This window comes from Magallana gigas, chromosome 4, assembly GCF_963853765.1.
Source record: "Magallana gigas chromosome 4, xbMagGiga1.1, whole genome shotgun sequence".
Taxonomy (NCBI): domain Eukaryota; kingdom Metazoa; phylum Mollusca; class Bivalvia; order Ostreida; family Ostreidae; genus Magallana; species Magallana gigas.
The window spans coordinates 387,775-401,971 of record NC_088856.1 but is presented as its reverse complement, the minus strand read 5'-3'; the positions used below and the strand labels follow the sequence as shown (position 1 = coordinate 401,971).

The following is a 14,197-nucleotide window of genomic DNA, read 5'->3' as shown; positions in this document are numbered from 1 at the left end:
AGCAAAACCCAATATAACCGCTCAATGAGGTGAATAAACGTTTTAGTAAATAAGTGCATAATGTCCAGTATCTCAGTATAACTTTCCTAAAATTGCTAATTTAATTTTTGAAACTCTGTAGCTTCTAGGAAATGTCTTAAAAATTTGCAGAAGTTTCTTGTTAATTTCTTCCTCTATACATGTATGTCATGCTCTTGCAAAAGCAACTTCACTGAAATCCCTCAACAGAATATTATGAAAATGTGTTGTCTTTTAACTGAATTTGTCTTCTGGTGATACCTCTTGCCCCACATATAAATTATATGTAGAATCAATTTGATAAGCCATTCCCAATAACACAAATTCTTAACTAATGATTTCAATGGTAGTCACATGCAGAAAAAAATGAAATATTAATTCTTTGAAATTTATATTTATAATTAATGCGTTATGGGACACCTTTCAATATTAGTCATTTCTTGTATATCTCTTACAATTTTATGCGATTTTGATATATCCTATAAGAATTCAGTGCAATGCTATGAGATTTGAATGCTAAGCTATAAGAAATTGAAATGAAGGGCTTCATGATATGGTATGCTATGCTATGAGATTTGAGCAAAAAACGCCTCCATACACAGAAGAATTCTAAAATTTTCGAAGTAAATTGATCAGAAGCCAAAGTTTACCACAAATCTGCAATGTGAAGATTAATTCTTTTAATGAAAGCATTTAAAACGGAGTTGTATGCTATGCTATGACGAATGAGAGGCTATGAGATTGAATGCTATGGTATTAGATTCCAATGCTATGGGATGAGATTCCAATGCTATGGGATGAGATTCCAATGCTATGCAATGAAATTTCAATGCTATGCTATGGTATATGTTGTAAAAGATATGCTTGAAATGACTGTAATATGGATAATAGAACACAATAAAATACTTTCTCAGTTTTAGAATTTTCAAATTTCACAATGTTTGACCAAAACAAAAGACTAGTTTTAAAAAATTTTGAAAGGTAAAAAGTATAAAAGCCCAAGCAGGATTCATATAACGACTTACAGATTTGTAGTCAACGTTCTAACCAATTGCGCTATGCTGTTAGGTAACAATTTCAGGAAAGAAAAGAGTTATAACATTATACATGTACTTGATTTTGTTGTTTATTTCGATCAGAAATGTTACAATATGAAGGTGTCCCATAGCACCTTAATTAATCTGTTAAATTTTTTACTGTGTTGTTTGCATGTGACCATATTCAATTCTGTTGGGGATGTGACCATTTCATTGAAAAAACGTGATATAAGGAAAAATTTCACTGATCAAAAGAGGGATAACTCTATTAAAGAATATTGGTGACAATTTTGACACTATATATTAAAAATTGAATGCCCGACATAAAAGAAAATGGAATTGTCAAAGATTGAACTTGTTTGAAAATAAAACCAGGTCCGGATTCCGACACCAACAATATAGCATAAGCGTCCCCCTACTTCGCTTCGGTGAGCTAAAAAATATATTGGGTTAACAATGCATGCTTACCGCCCCTTGTTCTTTCCAGTGGTGATGTCATTCTGTATCAATACACAGTGATCCAAATGTCAAAAGTTTCCTTGCAGATAAAAATAACACGACAATTTTTTTTTATATCATAAAATGTCCTTGTATTTAGGTCCCGCTAATATAATACAAACTAAAAACAAAAGACACTATGCTTTTTTTTTTACTTAGAATAAAAAACAATAATATTGCACAAACAGTTTTGATAAGATAAACTTATCATTAAATCACAAGTTATATGATGTACATAATGATGAATCAAGTGTTGTCCTAAGTTAAATCATTGGCAACTGATATTTTTCCCCTCTGTAAATCTGTTCCTATTAAATCTGTTTTGATAAGTTTTGGTGTCAACATACCTGGTATTTTCATTTCGTATTAACTTCACAGTCTTTCAGTTTAAAAAACTGTCTGGAATGGTGCATCACCATTTACTGTTTCTCTTTCCTCTCTTGTCCATTTTGTGCCAACAATTTATCAACTCGCTTTTATAAACTTTTTAGTCTTCGGTTATGTTGTTAATAAAAGCTGTCTCTTAAATGGTGCCATTACCATTTACTCTCTCTCTTTTCTTCCTTGTCCATTTTCCGCCGCCATTTTTTCAACCTGTTCTTCCATGTAGTCGTCAGCAAAATCTGCTGTCTGCTTCAAAGCTTTCAAAATCAAGATATCTCTATTCTGATCCAAAATGGTTTCACTTTCGTAGTTTTTGATTGGTAGAACAAAACCACGTGGTAGTCCCATGACGTCTGCTATCTTATCCACGGCTTCACGGACCGCTGAACTGTGGAACATGTGACCGGCATCCTCCTCCACCATTGGACAGACTTTGTCTAGCTTTGTCAGGTACACCACTTGAGGGATGTCTGCATTGTTAAAAAAGAACTGTACGTGAGACATAGTAATTTGACTGCATTGTTATCCATGATGACTAATACTAAACTAGACTGACTAATGATATTACACATGTACAATTGTTTAGTCATTAAAAACAAAACAATATCCATAAATGCATTAGAAAATTCATAATTTCAATCTTTTAAATATGTGCAAGTTGTATTTACTTCTCTGGTTGATCCGACTCTGCATTGCTTTCATTTGTTTGAGGATTTTCTCTGGGATTACATCAATAGTACTTCCGTCCACTACAAAAGCCACGCAGTGAATCCTGTCCCCGAGATGGGGGTTCCTGATGAACCCAAACGTCTCTGTAGTGAACGGTGCTGAGGGGTTAAACTGAAAATAAAGATTGTTTCATTCGGCTACTGAATACAGGGAAATATTTGCCCCATTTTATTTTCGCCCCTTTCGCCCTCGTTGTCAGCGGGCGAATTTAAGACGGTGCGAATCCCAATGTCTTATATCAAATCATGGTATTAAACACAAATATGTCTGGGTGAATTCAAGACGGAACGAAACTGTTTGAAATTGTAGAAGGGCAATAACTTCACAGGGAAAAAATAAACTGGTATACAGTATTTGTTATACCATTCCATTTCAAAAGTAGTTTCTCTTTTAAAGTTATATACATTAGGCCTCCAGTCTTTGGGGGTCCTATGGTGAAAATTTCATTTCTGAAGTATATTACCTTTCCCTTAAGACAAGTTGATTCAATTTAACAAAAAAACTGAGGAGAGCGCACCTACATGTATAACTTCTACCTGCCCCCCCTTCTCTAACATACCTGGTATCTGTACTAACATACCTGGTATCTGTACTGACATACCTGGTATCTGTACTAACATACCTGGTATCTGTACTAACATACCTGGTATCTGTACTGACATACCTGGTATCTGTACTGACATACCTGGTATCTGTCCGATATGTTGCCATCTAGTATGTGAGATATTTCCTGGGAGTCGATTGCAAAGTCCTCCTCCAGACCGCGGGTGTCACACAGGCGAATCTTCAGAGTCTGACCAGAGTTATGGTCCTTGACGTTATACTTGCGGTACTGAAATAAATTATCTATGTTTTACCATGATAATATTCTCTTAAAATCTTTATCTAAAGACAAGTCTTAAAAGTCTAACAGGCCTTTTCCTGTCATGTTAAAAAATAAACAGTTAAAAATTTAGATTTAAAAAAAATAACAATGAAATGTTTTTGTTGTTGAACAAGAAGGGACTTAATTCGTGCATTGTGCACTTATAAATTTGAATTTTTAATCTTACGACAGTGGTGAGGCTATGCTCAAAGCTTCCACTCCGCGCCTTGTTGGTGATTTTCCCTCGGAATATTGAGTTGACAGAGTTAAAGAAGCTTGATTTTCCCGCACCAATCTGACCAATCAGGAGGATGTTTGCTGCTGTGACACCTGTCTTACTGTCTGGTCCATAGTCCACCAGTTCTTCTTTAAGTTTATTTGCCGTCTTTATAAATTAAATATTTAATCAATTGGATATACATTAAATCAGTAAATTGAATGAATAAATTAATGAGCTATCAAGTAACTTCTATTTCTACCAACATATTTTTAAACAGAATCAACCACTTTTGAATTCAAAGAAAAAAAATGCTTTATATATTATTTATGGTGCAAATACAAAATAAAATTTAAAAAAATCACATTGCAATTAAATTCCTTCGCTGTGATGTTTGGCTTACTGACTACCAGTGTTGTAAAGCAGCACCCCCCCCCCACCCCTATAGGAACTTTAATTCTCCCAAGAAAACTTGCTACTTGTTTATAGTAGTTCCCCCTTGCTAAGATTTTACAGTTTATACCTCAAATGTATGGCTTTTGGGGGATAATGGGGTAATGAATTTTGCAATCTTTGAACCCCCCCCCCCCCCTTTTCTCAAAAAGATACACACCAGTCACACAAATTTGCCAAGTAGTTTTGAGGGAAGCTAACTTTTACCACCCATTATTATGAGTAATCAATGTTTTATCAGATTTCGCTAAATATTGCTATGAATGGTTCATCATAAACATGAACCCATGAAGAAAATATTTATTTTTTAGTGGGAAAATCTATGATACAGTATGCTTCGGTGATGGATTGCCATCATAATATGTACAAAACTAATTCTGCACCTCTGCATTAAACTCTGAAAACTTTCTCCATGGTTTGTCTAGAAGTGAAGATTCAGCCATCTTTGTTTTCTTTGGATCAGGTCCATCTGCAAACAAATCCATAACAAATTGTTATAGTTATTCCATCCTTTTTTTTTAAACTGATTATTTAAAAAATGAAAAAAAAATTCAAAAATTATCTCCCAAATTTTCTAACCACTTTTTGTTAATGACCATGCAAACCTTTTGGTTCACATCAATTAGGAAACATACAACACCGCTGATTATCATACACAATGGATCTGAAAGTGAATTGAGCATGCAATTTTTAAAGTAAGATTCAAAACCACCAAGGGAAGGATTGCATGGTTCTAGTCCAAATGGTAAGCTTTCTTTCTATAGTGCACATAAAAGTAGTAACTTTATCCTCCTGAAATTGTTTCTTCCAAAAGAAATTTTCTTTAAATTATCTTAAAGGAAATAAAAAATTAAAGCATAGAATAGAAATGAAGATCTACCTAAGACTTGATAAACTTCCAGATCAGTCACTTGGAGATTGTTGTTAGTGATTGAGTTGCTGCTCTGACCGTTTAAGCTGTAAGAACTTCCTATAGAACTGACAGATCCATTTAGAGAAAAGTAGCCTCCGGAAGAGTTGCCAGTTCCAGAAAAAGTAAGGATGTCATGACCATCACCAAATACAGGACCATAATTTATGTGTCCATACCCAGCATAGGCTGCACTGCTGACTGGGAACTTCAATGGACTGGATGATCCATTATACTGTAGCCGGAATAGAAAGGCATTTGGGTCACTAATGAATACATTATTAGAGTTCCAGCTCTGTGACAGGTAGCCACCGTATATCGTGTTGTTTGTGTTGTACAGGACTGTTACCGTGGCGCCCTGACCCTCACACTTCTGGTGAAACGTCCGAGCGGAACATCCGTCCCTGCTGATCTTGTACAACAGCCGGAAGTGACAGGTCTTACCGATCCATGTGACCAACTGATCTCTGTATTTCTGATTCAACAGTTCCGTCATATTTCCAAAAATGGAATTAGACTAAAAATAACATTTATCAGACATCGATTAATTTTTTTTATATAGTTTTTGCATTGAATGGTGTTTAAATATATAAATTAATTACATGTACCGGTAATTTGTTTTCGGGCTATATTTGAAATAAAAAAAATTAATATGTACAAAAATAATCGGCGCATGATTTCATCAATATAAGAAAGGGGAAAATGCCACACAAAGTTAGATTAATCTGGAATTTCATCATATTAATTTAACACTTGTATAAATTATCATTCTTTAATTATTTCTTTTCTTTTTTATATATATGAACTACACTGCATTGTAAATTCTTTAGATCTAACATATGGTTTATTCTTAGTTCTTTTTTACGTGAACTGCTCATTCCTTCTTACCTCATATAAATGCATCAATTACTGTAATGGGCGAGAAAGATTTCTGAAAGATTGTCTCAGATTAAAACATTTTTGTTATGTAATCTTTTATGTTTTTGGTACATAATATAGCGTAATATATTTGGATTTTTAAAACCTGTACATTAAGTTACCTGTAGCTGTACATTAAGTGGAAAAAACTTCGATTCTTAACTTTATTGACAGCTTCTCCAACTTTATGTACAGCTACAGGTAACTTAATGTACAGGTTTTAAATGTTGAAAGCAATACACACACATGGTCCTCAACAATTAGGAAAATTTACTTTAATTCAGATATAAACATAAAAACATTAGTATTCAAAATATTATTTTACAACAATATGAATTTATCATCCCCAGAGAAAGGCATACATGCACAACAAATATGCTGACCATTTCAATGAATGGTTCTGTAAATGTGCAAACCATTTTTTTGTTAGGCCTTAGATGAATGAGAAAGACATATTTCCAAAGGTTATATTAATTTCACTAGGTGCACTGCTATTGGAATCACAGGTATAGTACATTTTCATCTTTATTTTCACACTGACCATCACTTGAATTTCCCCTTTTCCATCTCTTGATTTTCCCCCTTTTCCTTCACTTGAATTTCCTCCTTTTCCATGAATATTTCACTCACTCTTTGTTGTTGTTTTTTTTCCATGTCTAAAATATCACTCAAAATGCCATCCATATTTACACTTTCTTCTGGATCTCTAAATTTTGATTGCGTCAAAAATATACTTTCTCAATCTGATGAAGACATCTTTTCTCATTGAGTTTTACCCAGAATTAGAAAGTAGTCAGAAATCACCTTGGGTATCATATAAATATAAACTTACATGGCACTGTCCATTAAGTTCAACAATACACCATTATTTTCATCCCTTTTGCTGTTTTTTTTTTATAAATACAAAATAAATAGTGTTACGTAATCTAAGCAATCATTCAAGCCAACACCTGAGACAATTTATTAAGTAAATAACAATGGAGAAAATGTTTTAAGTAGGATAAAATTCTCAAACTGTCCATTCAGTGAGAGAAAGAACTGTATTCGGCCCTTCGGGCCTCGAACAGTTCTTTCTCACACAGAATAGACAGTTTTCTGATTTTCTCCTTTACATAAACCAACTATGGAGCAGGTGACAAAGTGGACATAATAACTCGTTAACTTGCTAGAAATATATTGCTCAAAATTGGTTATAAATAAATTTGAAGTTTAAAAATCTCTTTTTTAAAAATGTTTTTGTAAATTTTTAAAGTAAATCTGCATAAAAGTATATCAAATACAATAACTTTTGGTTAGCAAGTTTTTCTACAAGTCTGTAGTTTTTCAGATTGATCTTCAAGACCAATCTCACTAACAGTGGGGTAAAAAAAAGTTGCTAACAAAAAGTAGTCATATATTTCTATTCTAAAGAGTGAATTATTTTCATTTATTTATCACCTTCTTAATTACCCCCCCCCCCATGCTATTGTATCCAATTTAATCAAGTGGTCCTAACCTGTCCAAATGTCACTTTTTCCATCATAGTAAACTTAAACCCTGTATAGCTTATGTGAACTGTTTGCCTTTGTCTTGCAAAATGTCAGCAAGATTTGTTGAGACTAAAAAATGATTGACTTCTCTACATTTAATTGAGTGAGAAATTTTTAGTCTCAAAGAATCAAGGACTTATTTTGTCTTCTTGATATGTGACCATCCTTTATACCTAAAACACACAAGGTGCAATTATAGTATAAGGGGTGGCCACATAGTAAGAGGACAAAAAGTAGACCAAGTGGCGAGCCCGTGTGGACGAATCCTGAAATAGTGAGCTGTTTAGTTATATATTAATTAACATGCAGTTAGTATTTATTTTTATCAATATTGTGGTACAAGTACCCTTTATAGTATCTTACTATTGTCATCGGGTTCGGGGTGCTATTAATATATATATATATATATATATATATATCGGGTTCGGGGTGCTATTAATATATATATATATATATATATATATATATATATATATATATATATATATATATATATATATATATATATATATATATATATATACAGACCCTCACTACGTACATGGAACAGAACACAAGCAAACAAACGCCGCTGGAATGATATGCACAGACGCAAGATGTGTGAATGGATGAAATGGTTTATTAGATTTCTTCATTTATTTCGAAAGAATATAGAAACGGCGAGAAGTTGTTGTGATATGTTTTTATATTTTAGTAAGTTTGAAAGATTCCGTTCCGTTCCGTTAAATACCAATATCCACACGGGTAATGGTATTTTGCGGAACGGAACGGAACCGGAAGAAAATTATTGAGAATAGAGATTACTTCAATTTTTTTTAATCGATGTTGCGCATAGATCTATTGAGTTTGGTTTTAATCTCAAATTTATATGTTCAGGGTCAATCTTGCATCTGAAAAAACCCCAGTTCGTTTTGGGTTTATTTAGGGAAAGAAACGTGTAATGACTCATAGGGCAATGCGTGGCATATTTCATGTACCCGGTAATACACTTGTGGTACTTTAAAACATCAACATTTGAGAAAAAAACATTCCATATAAGACGGGGTTAATTGAAATAATGGCGTTTTTTTAAATTTCAGTTTCCCCGTTAGGGGCCTCTTAACTGGTTCCGTTCCGTTCCGCAAAGTACCAATAGCCGAACAGACCAGACTCCTCTCCGAAGTCTTAGTTTGACCTGTGTATTCTATGGTTTGTGTGTACATGCACATACCTGTCAATAAATATTGATACTATTCACTCGTCTCACGACATCTGGCGTCGCCCGGACACGGATCTACAATTTGTTGTATTTTTTTCCCCGAGTCAGTTGAACTATCGGCACTGACTCAGTTCACTCAGCTCATGCACGTGTTTCGTCGGAAATTCACCTTTTTTGACACGTGTTTCTTTATTAGTGTAGGTTAACGTGTTCCCCTTTAGTTTTTGAACGTTTTCAATCTATCTAATATTTTTTCTGATAAATAATTTGGAAGATACGAATTTTTTGTAGTTCGCTATTTTTGCACAAAACACGTGCTAGCCATTTTGGACTGGAATTGAGCAAGACGGAAGCACGTGACCGCCTGACCGGAATTGGTCATCGCAATCGAAAGTACTTTCATTTTGAAACTCAGTTTGTAAACAAATCAAGTTTTTGGTAAATTTCACGTTATTCTTACAATTTCTTAGGATTATTTGGGAAATTTTAATAAAAAGTTAGCCACGTTATATATTTTGTGTGATATTAAAGGTTAGGAACATTTTATTGAGAAATAATTGCCCTTATTTCAACATTACTTTATATATAAAGTAGGTTGGTAGGGTCAGAGACTCTGAAATTGTTTTGCGTTATAAACCTTTTCTCAAATATTACGGTTACACACATTTGTACAACTATGGCTGTCAATATCTATGCTGCCAGTGCTCAAGAGTTGCGGACATTGGAGGGTGTTGGAGAGAAGAAAGCAGCCAGAATTATCAAGCTGCGTGAAACTGAAGAAGTTACAGAGGAAAATTTAGCTGCTGAAATTCAACTTCCCATAGAAACAATTCAACAGTGGATACGGGAAAACAAATTGTCATTGCTTAAGATACCAAAGTCGTTGCCGATCCCCCAAGAAGATAGTGGTTTGCCTGCAGACCAAACGTCATCTGGAATGCGCCTTAGTCGTCTGGAGACCATTATTTTCCAGCTTGGACAGTCAGTGCAGACAATTGCAGAGGAGATGAAATCCCTGAAGGACTCAACCCTAGCCAGTAATGAAACAGTCCAGGAATGTCAGGAGATAATTCAGGAACCTGACCAAATGGCAGCTTACAGTACAGAGAAACAGCAACAGAAATTCAGTCCAAAAAATCAACAAGACAATATCAACAAATTGCTAGACGCTATCCCATCAAATGGAATATATCAAACAGCCGCAGAAGGAACTTTTCCCAAGGGAACCACAGATGGCAGAGCAAGCTATCAGAAAACAAGTACACCTATTTCGGGTAGCTGTGGAAAACCTGTGCCGTTCTCGTTAGCTGCTGACTCCATGTCCCGTGTAAAGCCATTGGATAATATTTTGCATGGCGATTCAACCAGGTTTTTCTCAGTTTCCGGAAGCCTGCCTACCATGAGCAAACAGACAATCTTACACTGTGATGTACCTCAAGTCTCTGAGGATCTCATGCATGTATCATCAATGCCAAAAGTCAGTGTAGTAAATTCAGCCCCGACCGTGCCATTTGCAGCCAGCACTACAGTGGGGTCAATGGCTCCCGTAGCTGCTCCTAGTCAAAGCACATCATCCAAGAGAAGAAAGCGACATCGATACAGATCCAGCTGATCCTCATCAGATAATGGTGATTCTGCACCTCGAAACGCCCAATTTGCTGCCAGCACTGAACGTGGTCATGGGAGTCGAAGGGACAGATCAAGAAGCCATTTGAATATAGATATTCCGGAGTTTCGTGACCTTCCAGTCAATGCCAGAACTGAGCATGGAAATGAAAGACAAAGAGATAGATCCAGAAGCAAAAGCACAAACATACCAAAAATGGCCACCTTCAAAGGAACTGACTCGCCTAATTGGGAAGCTTTCATCTACCAATTTGAAAGAACAGCTGGTAGGAGACAGTGGTCTGACAATAAGAAGTTGTGTCGGTTGCTGGACTGCCTGGGGGGTGTTGCATTGGAATATTCCCATCGAGTTAATGTACACAATGACTACAATACCCTCAAGAAGTATTTAAAGAGGAGATTCAGTACAACGGAGGCTCAAGTTGTAGCTCGCAGACAACTTTCATTCTTAAAACAACATGAAAATGAAGCAATGGAAGAATTTTCTCAGCGAGTTTATTCCCTAACATTAGATGCTTATGAGGAATGTGAGGGTGATATCATAGAAGAGATGGCAGTAGAGACTTTCCTGAGAGGCTGCAGAGAGAAAAGTGCGGCAAGACATGCAATGGATATGGAACCTCGTACCATCCATAAAGCTTTAAAGTTTGCTAAAACTGCTTTAGCCAATGATAGAGCACTCTTTGGAGGAGGAGCTAATGCCTACTATCACCGCCAAGTCACATTTCAAGATGATTCAAATAAGACAGCTTGTACAGGTTCCACTGGTAACTTGCAGGAACAAATTGACATTCTTTCCAAGGCAATTGAAACTCTAAATACAAATCTAAGAATGCCAAATCAATACTCTGGGCCTGACAGCAGACAATATTGGTTCAGGTCACCAAGCCCAAATATGAGAGGGGGAGCGCAAGAAGATTTTTAGATGGTCTGCAGGCTTAGTGATCTGAGCCCTATGCGCCATCAGTATGGTCAAGAAGACAAGTCATCCGCAATGTCTTACTATCAACAGCACGAGACCCATTCACAGCGTAGGGCACCCTCGCTCTCACGTGTAGGAATGGGTAGTGCTAAGTATGAGGGTTTAAACACCAAAGGACCAGATCGACAGGCCTAGATTTGTTCCACGAACAGAAAGGCCAAGTTCTTGAAGCTATGATGAGAAAGTCGAAAGGAAAAAAGCCTAGTTATAGATGCAAAGTTCAATTCAACGCCATTAAGGGCCATTATAGACACAGCAGCAATGCTGACCCTAGTCAACAGGAAGCATGTTAAAACCCAGAGTGGAAATCATGAAGTAGTTAAACTGAAGGGCATAGGAGGACATACTATAATGGGGTTTAAATTCTGCAAACAAAAGATTCAAATTGGCGCCCTTTCTTTTACCTGGGACTGTTGCGCTGTTGCTATGAATGATGACACCATAATAAGACTCGATTTCTTGGAGGCTCATCATGGGATTGTCAACCTTAACAACAAGACTCTTTCTCTAAATGGCTGTCTAGTACCTACAGAGCGAAGTAAGGATGAAGAGTCATTTGCGAGGTGGATCTCTAGAGTCACCTTGCCTTCCAGTCAAGTTATTCCCCCCAATACCATTTCAAACATACCAGTTACCTTGGAACAAAGCATTCCGTGTGGTGGACGTGGTTACTGTGTAAGGGCCCATAATCAATGGTCAAGATTCGCAACGGATGTAGACGATGTGGTCACCCTGTCAAGGACATGTGCCCCAGCAGACATTTTTTAGACGGGAAAACCAGACAATGCTTTCAACATCCTTGCAACCAAATTACAAGATGATTCCAAATTGCCATTTGATTTTAGATTGAGGGGTACTCTGCAGAAGACATTGACACTATGCAGCGAGAGGATACAGATATTGGCATCATCAGGACATGCGGCCCGCCTTTATGAACATTAATTTTTTAAATCAGTATTTCCATATGCGGACTATAACTTTTCATAAATGAATAGATGTTAATGTGTTTTGCAAATGTTCTATGTGCATTTCATTTTTTAAAATTTGTTTGTCTATCTTTAGGAATCATCAATATTTCTGTTTATATTTCAATCAATCAATTTTATGCATTTGTTTTCAAGGAGGGGAGGAGTGTGGTACAAGTACCCGTTATATTATCTTACTATTGTCATCGGGTTCGGGGTGCTATTAATATATATTAATATATATGTATACAAACCCTCACTACTTGGAACAGACCAGACTACTCTCCGAAGTCTTAGTTTGACCTGTGTATTCTATGGTTTGTGTGTACATGCACATACTTGTCAATAAATATTGATACTATTCACTCGTCTCACGACAATATGCTAGCATAATCATTGAAATCAATGATAAAATGATGCATGCCATTGGATTGTAAAAAGAGTTACTTACACGCAAACAAAGGTCTCGATCTGTTGTGAGCTGTGTTCAATGGGTGATGATCGCGCAAGCCGCGTTTTACTTTCGATTTACATTCCAAAGAATTTCTTAAAACCGAAAGTGCAAATAGCTAGTTTCTCAAAAACGGTCCTCAAAAACAGGATAAACGATGCTGATTAGGATATATTTTACGGCGGCGTGGAAGGGCCAGATGAAAAAAAAATCTTATTTGTTCAGACGAATAAGTTATTTGTTCGGTCGAATAAGATATTCAATCTGAATAAGTTAATTAATATGTTTTACGGTGCGACCGTTGGGGCGAGCGCAGCATATGATCAAATAATGAATTATGATAAATCAATAAAAATAAAAGTAACGTAAATGAATTTGAATGCAAAATAAAATATAAACATGCCTATTTTTTCTAAGAAATTTTCATTATTCATAATTTATGAAATTGTTTATTTATCTAAATAGAATTTATCTCAGATACAATGTTGTTTAATAAAAAAGATTTTAACATAATGTTCATTGCAGTTTATTTCCTCTTTTCTTGCAGCAGACATTTTTTTAAACTTACATATAAAAATTGACTTATCATAGAGCCCCCCCCCCCCCCGTTTACAAAAAAATATAATTTACGTATAAAGAAAAATTTGCTGATCATATAAGAAAAACGGTTTTGGACCCCCCCCCCCCCGGGAGGATGCAATAAATGTGAAAATAAAGATACTATTGAGAAGTTAAAGAGCTAAATGCATACAACGCACTCACCATTCCTCACCCGGATTAGAATTTCCCTGATTTTGAGAATTTCTTTTTCATTTTGCTTTTAAATATTTTTTGAATGATGCTGCCAAATGAGAGCAAGTTACAACTGTTTCCTATTTAAAAAAAAAAGGATGTCCCCATTCGTTAGCTCTGCAAGATTTTGAGAAGATTTTGGTATTTATATTTCAGCAGATTTACAATAACTACTAAGAGTAATTTCCCCTTATTGTGACGTCATAGTTCACGTCGGTCAAGTGTCGTCTGTCTCTTTGAAAAAACCCTGAAAAAAAAACTAAGTGAAATACTTAAAAAGCATGATATTCTTGAAATTACACAATTCATCTGTTTCTCAAAAGTTTTACTTGGATTCTCGCGAGAAGGAATCAAGTCTAGTGAGATCGTCCGACATTGATAAATTGCATTGTTGGTCGAAATTTACTGACGCCGAAAAATTCTGTGGGATCAATGTGCAAGAAATCCATTGTGACGTCACTCGAAGGAACGACAACTCTGTTAGTCTTATGTAATGGAATTATTTTTTTACAATGCATGATGTACATAGTCTTTTATCTTGTTCTCGTGAGAGTGTGAAATGGGAAACCATATTAACAGGGAATTACTGGGACGATTAAAACAAGGCATTACTGGTCCGATTTAC

At 35.6% G+C, this 14,197-nt stretch overlaps 2 protein-coding genes across 3 annotated transcripts in view; both read right to left on the bottom strand.

Annotated features, from left to right (window-relative positions):
- LOC136274309 (interferon-induced protein 44-like) overlaps window positions 1-14,197 on the bottom strand; it is a 110,960-nt gene that overhangs the window by 14,629 nt on the left and 82,134 nt on the right. The gene's annotated exons all lie outside the window — the stretch shown is intronic.
- On the bottom strand, window positions 1,120-12,888 carry LOC105345733 (interferon-induced protein 44-like). 2 transcript variants are annotated; one of them, XM_066080760.1, is made up of 8 exons: window positions 12,781-12,873; window positions 12,000-12,222; window positions 5,082-5,628; window positions 4,585-4,670; window positions 3,719-3,916; window positions 3,352-3,498; window positions 2,606-2,777; window positions 1,120-2,407 (listed from the first exon to the last, which is right to left on the bottom strand). In XM_066080760.1, exons 2-8 carry the CDS (start codon window positions 12,012-12,014, stop codon window positions 2,097-2,099), a joined length of 1,476 nt encoding a protein of 491 aa, XP_065936832.1. In that variant the 5' UTR covers window positions 12,015-12,222; window positions 12,781-12,873; the 3' UTR covers window positions 1,120-2,096. The 2 variants fall into 2 exon arrangements, with proteins under 2 accessions (XP_065936832.1, XP_034306975.2); XM_034451084.2 differs by lacking the exon at window positions 12,000-12,222 and having other exon boundaries at window positions 12,781-12,888.

What these genes read in the sequence shown, in the direction of transcription:
- LOC105345733 (XM_066080760.1), bottom strand. An exon ending in GGAAGTTTATCAAGTCTTAG is followed by an intron (nt 4,671 to 5,081) that starts GTAGATCTTCAT and finishes ATTTGTTTGCAG; the next exon opens with ATGGACCTGATCCAAAGAAA. An exon ending in AGCATAGCCTCACCACTGTC is followed by an intron (nt 3,499 to 3,718) that starts GTAAGATTAAAA and finishes AATTTATTTCAG; the next exon opens with TACCGCAAGTATAACGTCAA.